General features: G+C 57.9%; 1 protein-coding gene across 1 annotated transcript; it reads left to right on the top strand.

Moving 5' to 3' along the window:
• Positions 1–3,069: 3,069 nt before the first annotated feature.
• On the top strand, positions 3,070–6,822 carry PRRT3 (proline rich transmembrane protein 3). Its single transcript, XM_029243465.1, has 3 exons — positions 3,070–4,087; positions 4,299–4,454; positions 5,063–6,822. The coding sequence occupies exons 1-3, from the start codon at positions 3,070–3,072 to the stop codon at positions 6,820–6,822; spliced, it is 2,934 nt and encodes a 977-aa protein (XP_029099298.1).
• The last annotated feature ends 922 nt before the right edge of the window (positions 6,823–7,744 follow it).

The following is a 7,744-nucleotide window of genomic DNA, read 5'->3' as shown; positions in this document are numbered from 1 at the left end:
AAAGTATATATGGCTGTGCCTTGAAAAAGCTGAAGGATACACATCAAGCTGTAGGTAGGATTTACCTGTAGGTCCGTATGTAGTATGTATGTAGCCCTATAAGGATATAGGTCTAGAGACATTAAGGAAGTGAGCTCCCCGTCCCAGGAGGTATGCAAACAGAGATTGGCTGCCCCGTTTTCGGGGATGCTGCGGAAGTGATTTCTACATCCCTCGGAGGTGACCTCAGTTCCCTTCTTAGCCCTGAGAATCTCTCAGAGAGGGGTGGTCAGGACTGGGAGAAGAATCCACCCCTAAGGGGAAAGGGTTAAGCGGGGATGGAGTTCCTGTGGGCGGGCTCCGCCATCGGCAGCGCCGGGCTCTGTTAGCCAAGTCTGAGCATCTCGGAGGATGCGGCGCGGCAAGCGGCTTCAGGGACGCGCGCAAGGTGAACGCGGGGGCTGCCAGCTCGGCGCCCAGGTGAGGAGCTGGACTAGGGCGGGGGTGATGGCGGGACCCAGGCAGGGAGCATGGCCTGCAGCCCCCCTCTCAGGTGCGAGCGGCAGGGCCTGCACCAGCGTGCACCCCCCACCCAGGACACTGCGGGAAGGCGCGGAGCCAGGGGAGAGGAGATGGAGGAAAAGGAGAGGTAACCTGAGATGGACCAGCTCCTGGAGGCTGCCCTGCGGCGGCCCTCGCCCTGCCCCCAGGCCGGCCTCTTCCCAGTCCCTGAGGGAGGGAGAACACCCCCCCACACACACACACAAAAATCTCTTCAGCAGCAGGAAACCAGGACTGTGCAGCCCCCTTCTCATCCGGAGGTGACTACATCGCTTGGATTGCGGGTGGTGAGTAGATGGTAGATGCTTATCGCTGAAGGCCCAACTCTGCTGTCTCCTCCTCTGCAAAGCTTTTCGGACCCCCTGTGTAAAATGAGCCAATGCGGGTTTCACAGCCCCTAGTATGGCCATTTGCAGCCTGTGTGACCTTGGGTGAGTTGCTCAACCTCTCTGAACCTTGCTTTCTTCCCCTATGAAATGGGTATACCCACACCAGCTTGTTTGGGGAGGGGTGGATAAAATCGAGGACAAGCAGCTAAGCTTAGCACAGGAGTCTAAGTGGGTAAGAGCTCAACACAGGAGTACTATTATTAACCACTGCCTGTGTTAGTGGCCTTCTAGTCCTTCCCCCTCAGCTCACCACCACTCCCCACACTGGAACTGAGCCTTCTCTTTGGGTCCCCAGCACCTAGCCTGGGCCAGGAGCAGAGCACGAGCTCGGTGAATGTTTGAGAAACGAACTAATGAGGCAGATTGGGGAATGGGTTTAAGGGGTCTTTGATTCCCCCTAAAATTACCCACAAGCTTTGGTGAACCTGGACACTTGCCTGGGGAGCGCACCTGGAGTTTTCTTCAGCTTCTCAAGGTGTCTGTGAGCCACCAAGGGTCTTTGAGCATAACTGTTTCCCAGAGAGGAAGGGAACAGGGCCTCTGCTCCTAAACACACCCAGGCACTGGCTCTGACAGCCAATGGCCCCCTCTCCTGGTCCCCCTTTCCTGGCCGTGGGGTCCCGCTTGCCTCCCGGTTCCATTAGGGACTCTCAGGAAGCGGCACCATAAGGGAATATCCAGCTGGGCCAGGCATATGCAGTGGCTGGAGACAAGAAATAAAAGACGCAGATGCAGCCCTTGAGAAGCCCCAGGATGGTGGGGGAGAGAGGAGATTATTATACTATGTGACTGGTGTGACAGGAAAGGGTGGAGGGAGTGTCAGGGAAATAAATACTCAAGCTGAAACAAGCCACCATCATATCCTACCTGGATTTCTGCACTAGCCCCTCTCCCCCTTTTAAAACACTTCTCAGATCTCATGACTCCCATGCTTAACATCTCCACTGGCTTCCTGGGACACTTAGAATAAAATGCAGGTGCCTTTTCCTGGCTTTTGAGAAAGGCCCACCTTCCTGATTTCATCTCCCTCTGCTCCTTTCTCCTGAATCTGCTGTGCTCCTCATTCCTGCTGAAGGGCCTCCGCACTTTCTGTTCCCTCCTCCAGATGCTTTTTCTGGATATCATCAAATGGCTGACTCCTTCTTCCCATTCAGCATTTAGCTTAAATATCACCTGAGTGGCCTTTCTAGCACTCCTGGGTAAAGTAGCCCCCCCTCCTTCTATCTCTTAACCCTGTTTTATGTTCTCCATAGCTCACCTTATTTAAAATTATTCATTGTCTGTCTCTTACCTAGAACACCAGCTCCATGAGGGCAGGTATCTTGTCAATCTTGTTCACTGCTTTATCCCCAAGGCACATAGTATGTCCTCCAATTATTTGTTGACATAGTTAAGGGGGCTGGTGGGAAAGCAAGCTTTCTGGATAAAAGGAAAAGTAAAAGGGCTCTAATGCTTATTAAGCTCCAATTATGGGCCTGGCCCATCCTGTGTTTTGTTATGTCTTATAAGAGCCCCTTTGAGTTAGGTACTACTATTATACCCATTTTACTGATGGGAAAACCATGATGCAGAGGGGAAAAGTAACTCACTCAGGAAATGGTGAAACTGGGATTGAAACCCAGGTCACTCCTCAAAGGCACGAGTGTATTTCTCTCCCTCTCCACCTCTCTGATATTTGACCTGGGCCCTCAAAAATAGGATTTAAAAAAAAAAAAGAATAGGATTTCAGCAAGTGAAGGAGAAGGGAGAGGGCATTGCAGCCTGAGGGAAGAGCAGGAGCAAAGGCGGGGCGCCAGGCAGTTCCGTGGGTGTTGAGGGTGAGGTGAGCATCCTGGTCTGGGCTTGGAAGGCCAAGAGAGGAGCTTACATTCTCTCGTGAGGGCGATGGGGGCCATTGACGGTTTAGAATTAGGGCAAGCGGCATGACCAGAGATGCAGTTTTAAAAGGTCACTCTGGGCAGCATGAAGAGGTTGAAGAGGAAGGGGCGGGTAGAGGAGGAGGATTCTTCCTTTCTTTCCCACCAGCTTCCCTGGGGCAGCCATGGGAGACCCATCTCATGCCATCCCCCTCTCCTTTTTTTAGGCTCATCCGGTGAAGACTGGAAGCTGAGGGCTCCAGGCCCAGGCATCACAGCGGACCATGGCTCCCAGCCCCTGGGGCTGTGTGTATGGCCTCCTGCTGCTGTTGCTGCTGCTGTCCCTGGGGGCTGGCTCTGCCCTGGGCCGGGGCCTTCCCAGGCCACTTGAGGACTTGGAACCACACTTGATCCCAGGAGCCCACCCCAAGGGCCCTGTTGGTACAAAGCCCCAGGCCTTTGACTTCTTCTGGGAGAAGCCCAGAGATGAGAGCCCCTGGAACTCCAATGTCCCCCAGGTCCCTGCTGAGGAGGTGCCTGAGAGGCCCACAGACTCCCTTGGCCCAGCCCTGCATGGACCTAAAGCATCCCATGGGGTGCAGAGAGAAGGACTCCCAGTAACTGATGACCTCCAGGTGGCTCGAGGGCCAATTTTTCAGGGCTGGACAGGACCTCCTGAATCACAGGAATCTATGGAGCAAGAAGCACCAGCCCCCTATCCAGTGGGCACCCCCCATCTCACTTTCATCCCCACAACTCCCAGACTCCAACTCGGGCTAGCCACGGTTCCCCCCACCCCAGGGCAGCCTGGAAGCCAAGTGGGACAGCGACCACCTAGAGATGAGGGTCTTGTGGCCAAAGCCAAGATCAGGGTCTCAGAGACATCCCCCTGGCACCACAAGGGCCCTCCCCACACCATTGCACCACACCCAGGCACTGTCATGAGGCCAGGGCTGAAAGAACAGGGTGGGAGTGAGGAGGACTTCCAGGAGGCAGCTCAAGGCCCCCTCCTCACTCAGCAGGGTCCAGCAGCCCCTGATGTTGGCTCAGTATCACCGGCTGAGGCGGTATCCTCTCAGGAGCCTGGCTCCCAGCTGGACCTGGCATTGGCCAGAAGCCTTCCTCCTGCTGAGGAGCTGCCCGTGGAGCTCCCCAAGAAGGCTGGAGGTGGGGAGACCTGGGAAGTCAGTATTCCAAGTCCCTCACCCAAACAGACTGACCTCCCTGATGTTAGGGGCTCATCAGGACCCCAGCCCTCAGGTCTCCCAGCCTCAGAGACTCCTCATGGGCAGCCCAAGCCAGGTGGGTATCAAAGTGAGGGTGCTGAGCAGGGCTGGGACGGGCAGTGTTCTAGGGCAGCTGGATGCCCCAGTTTCTGTGTGACCTCTGATCCCTCTGGGTCCTGCTTTCCTCATTCTGGCAAATGAGGGTGATTGTGCCTCCCTCCTGGGGGATTAGATTTTGGGGAACGCTGGAGGGTCAGGCAAAGCAATGACTGCTTTTGTTATTTCAGAGATAGCAGCAATGAATGGAGCAGACCCCATCTCCCCCCAGCGGGTGAGAGGAGCAGTGGAGGCCCCAGGTACCCCCAAGTCCCTCATCCCTGGCCCTTCGGACCCTGGCCCAACTACAAACGGAACAGAGAGCCCTGTGGGAGCACTGCAGCCAGGTGAGGGCATGGCTCAGGGGTTGGGGAGATCGGGTACTCTAATACCTAAGAACTTGTGTGAGGTACATATGCGAGGGGTGGGGAGTGAATGGGGACAAACACCTCCTTAAAGGAAATGGCCAACCACTTCAAACAACTTAGGATAATAAACTACTACTCACTGGGTACTCTGGGAGAAGTCATTTGCACTTTGGGGGCTTGGAAATTCTTAAATATAAACTCTTAAGTATACACGGGTATATTTAGTGCAGTGATTCTCCAACTCCCACAGTTCGCCAGAGGAGCTTTTAAAAAACTCCAATGCCCAGGCCCCAGCACAAGGAATTCTGACGGAGTTGATCTCCAGGTGATTCTAATATGTAGTCCCCGTTGAGAGCTGCTGGAATGTTAATAAAAATGATAGGTCACATCCATTTAACACTTATTGGGTGTTGGGGACTGTGCTAAACATTTAATCCTCACCACAACCCAGTGAGGAGGGGTGCTGTTACCATCCCCGTTTTACAGATGTGCTTAGAAAAGTTAAGTAACTTGCTCACCACACCGGAGGATGATGGAAAATCAAAAGTACTTTTCAAAGGGCTATTTTAATATTGTTATTGTTGCAGATGAAGCTGAGGAGTGGCCGGGGCGCCCCCAAAGCCATCCCCCAGCGCCCCCTGTCCAGGCCCCCTCGACGTCACGCCGGGGCCTCATTCGGGTCACCACGCAGCGTGCCCTGGGCCAGCCACCCCCTCCGGAGCCCTCCGCCAGCTCCGTGGCATCAGTCCCAGCCTCCAGCCCCCCGGCCAACGCCACCTCACCCCCCCTGCGCTGGGGTCCCCTGCGGCGGGTGCTGAGCTTTTCCTGGGAGCTGCACGTCTACGGGGTCGGGGTGCTCTTCCTGCTGCCTGCGTTGTTGGCACTGGCCTCGCTGGCAGCCGCCCCTGCGGGGCCCCGGTTGGCACTGGTGGCGGCGGTGCTGGTGCTGGTGGCGTCGGGGCTGCGGTCCGCCTACATGCTCACCGACCCCTATGGCTCGCAGGCACGGCTGGGTTTACGCGCCGGCCTGGTGCTCTACAATCTGCCCTTTCCCTTGCTACTCACCGCGCTGGCGGCCCTGACCCTGCTCGGCCTGGGCGCGGGGCTGCCACAGCAGCTGCAGAACCCTCTCCTCCTGGGAGCGCTGGCGTTGGCGCACGGCTTGGGGCTGCTCGCCACAGACCTGCTGTCGGCAAGGCCTGCGCTCAACCTCCTGGCTCAGGGCTTATCGTGCGCCTGGGGCGCGTCCGTGGCTCTGGGCACGCTCTGCCTGTGCCGTCGCCGCCTGCTGGACGGGCCGAGGGGCTGGGATGCCAGCCCGGGCCCGAGGCTGCTGGCCGTGGCGGGCGCGCTGGGGCTGCTGGCCAGTGGCTTGCAGCTGGCGGCCGCGCTCTGGCTGTACCCGGGCCCCGGCCGGGTGGGCCACTTCTCGTGGGCCTGGTGGGGCGTCCACTTCTGGCTGCGCCTGCTGGAGCTGACGTGGGCGCTCACCCTGGCGCTGGCCGCTCTGGCCGCCGCGCGGCCCAGGCCGCCCACAGAGCACGCCTGCTGGGCTAAGCTGCTGCGCCTGGCGTGCCCTGCGCCCTCCGGCAAAAGCGAGGTGCCCGAGAGGCCCAACAACTGCTACGCGGGGCCCAGCAGCGTCGGCGCAGGTACCCTGGACATTAGCAAGAGCCTCATCCGCAACCCAGCGGAGGGTGGGCCTCCAGCCACGCCCAGTTCAGGCGCCTGGGGTTCGGCTGCGTCGCTGGGCCGCGGTCCCCTGGGTGGCCCGGGACTGTCCCGCAGCAGCATGGGGCCGGCACCATCGATGAGCGAGCTGGACCTGCGGCCGCCGTCACCCATCAACCTGAGCCGCAGCATCGACGCCGCGCTCTTCCGAGAGCACTTGGTGCGAGACAGCATCTTCCGGCGCTGCGGCCTCCGTGGCCTGGCCTCCCCGCCGCCCGGGGGCGCGCTGCGGCCGCGCCGGGGCAGCCACCCCGACGCCGAGCTAGACGGCGCAGGTTCTTCGCTTCTCCGCGGCCGCAGTCGGTCGCTCAGCGACGTGCGCGTGCGCGGCCCGGTCCCACCACATGTAGCGGACGAGCCTGAAGGGGCGGCTTCCGGCAGCTCCGCGGACAGCTTCTCACGGGGCTCGCTCAAGATCAGCTGGAACCCCTGGCGCCACGGGCTGTCGTCGATGGACAGTCTGCCCCTGGATGAGCTGCCCAGCACGGTGCAGCTACTGTCTGCCCCAGCTCCTGCCCCGGGTCCCGCCCGGCCCGGGGAGCCCCAGAATGGGATCCAGCCTCAATGCAAGCCCGGAGACTCCCGCAGCGCCTCCAGTGACACCATCGAGCTCTGAGGGGGTCCAGAAACTCAGAACCAGGGCCCCGCCCTCGATGGCCCTACCGCGGCATGACCTTCTGGGATGCTGAGCATTTGAAAAACATTCCGGGAGTATTCCTGGGCCCCAACTGACTGCAGCCTCCGGAGACAGCCGGACACGGACCCACCCCCACCCCCAGATTTTTGTTTTTTAAAATATCTCTATTTTTCAGCGGGTATTTTGCACAGAGGCCATGACTTATGCGGAATACAGGGTGGACATGCACGTATTTGGGAATGGGGAACAGGGTCCAGGTGCCCTAACATCCCATCCAGACTCTCCAGTGTGAAGATGAGGCTCGACTGTCCAGACTGTCCTCTTTGTGCCAAAGAAATAAACCCTTAGGACTTGGCTCAAGCCTCCCTCCGGCCATGCCAGGATCCTGTTTAGAGGATATGCCCACCCCCAGTGATTTCAAGTGCTGTGTTTATTGCGGAGGGGAGGACTTCCAAAGGAAAGGGCCCTCAACCCTTGGAGACTTTAGAAATAATGGCTATCAATATTTCATGGAACATCTGTCTGCTGTACGCTGTCTTCAGCTTTTCACGTCCATCACCTTAATTCTCACATTAAGCCTGAGTGAGAAGCGTTATCATGCCCATTTTATAGATGAGAAGAGTGAAGTTCAGAGATGAAAGTCATTTGTCAGGGTCCTTTGGCAAATGATAGCTGGTACTGAACTGAGAAAGTTCCACTCCTAAGCCTTGTTCCTCCATCCCATCTCCCTTCTCTCAACACTACTTCAGGGCCAGCCCTCTCCTTTGTCCTCCTTCTACTGCTCCTCCATCAGGATACCCTCAGTTTCCCAGGGTTTTAGGAAACTTCCCCAAGGGTGGAGGGGCTCTCAGTAGCTTAGGCCAACCCATGGTGGGTGGGGGCAGGTAGTAAGACAAGCTGC

Source organism: Monodon monoceros, unplaced genomic scaffold (genome assembly GCF_005190385.1).
Source record: "Monodon monoceros isolate NGI ecotype Baffin Bay Population unplaced genomic scaffold, NGI_Narwhal_1 Super_Scaffold_3, whole genome shotgun sequence".
Lineage (NCBI taxonomy): Eukaryota > Metazoa > Chordata > Mammalia > Artiodactyla > Monodontidae > Monodon > Monodon monoceros.
The sequence above is the reverse complement of the archived record's forward strand: the minus strand, read 5'-3'. Positions and strand labels throughout refer to the sequence as shown.

Excerpts from the sequence above, each read along its gene's own strand:
- PRRT3 (XM_029243465.1), top strand. The coding sequence starts at position 3,070 with ATGGCTCCCAGCCCCTGGGGCTGTGTGTATGGCCTCCTGCTGCTGTTG. Across the intron at positions 4,088-4,298 it reads TCATGGGCAGCCCAAGCCAG|AGATAGCAGCAATGAATGGA; the intron begins GTGGGTATCAAA and ends TTGTTATTTCAG. Across the intron at positions 4,455-5,062 it reads TGTGGGAGCACTGCAGCCAG|ATGAAGCTGAGGAGTGGCCG; the intron begins GTGAGGGCATGG and ends TTATTGTTGCAG.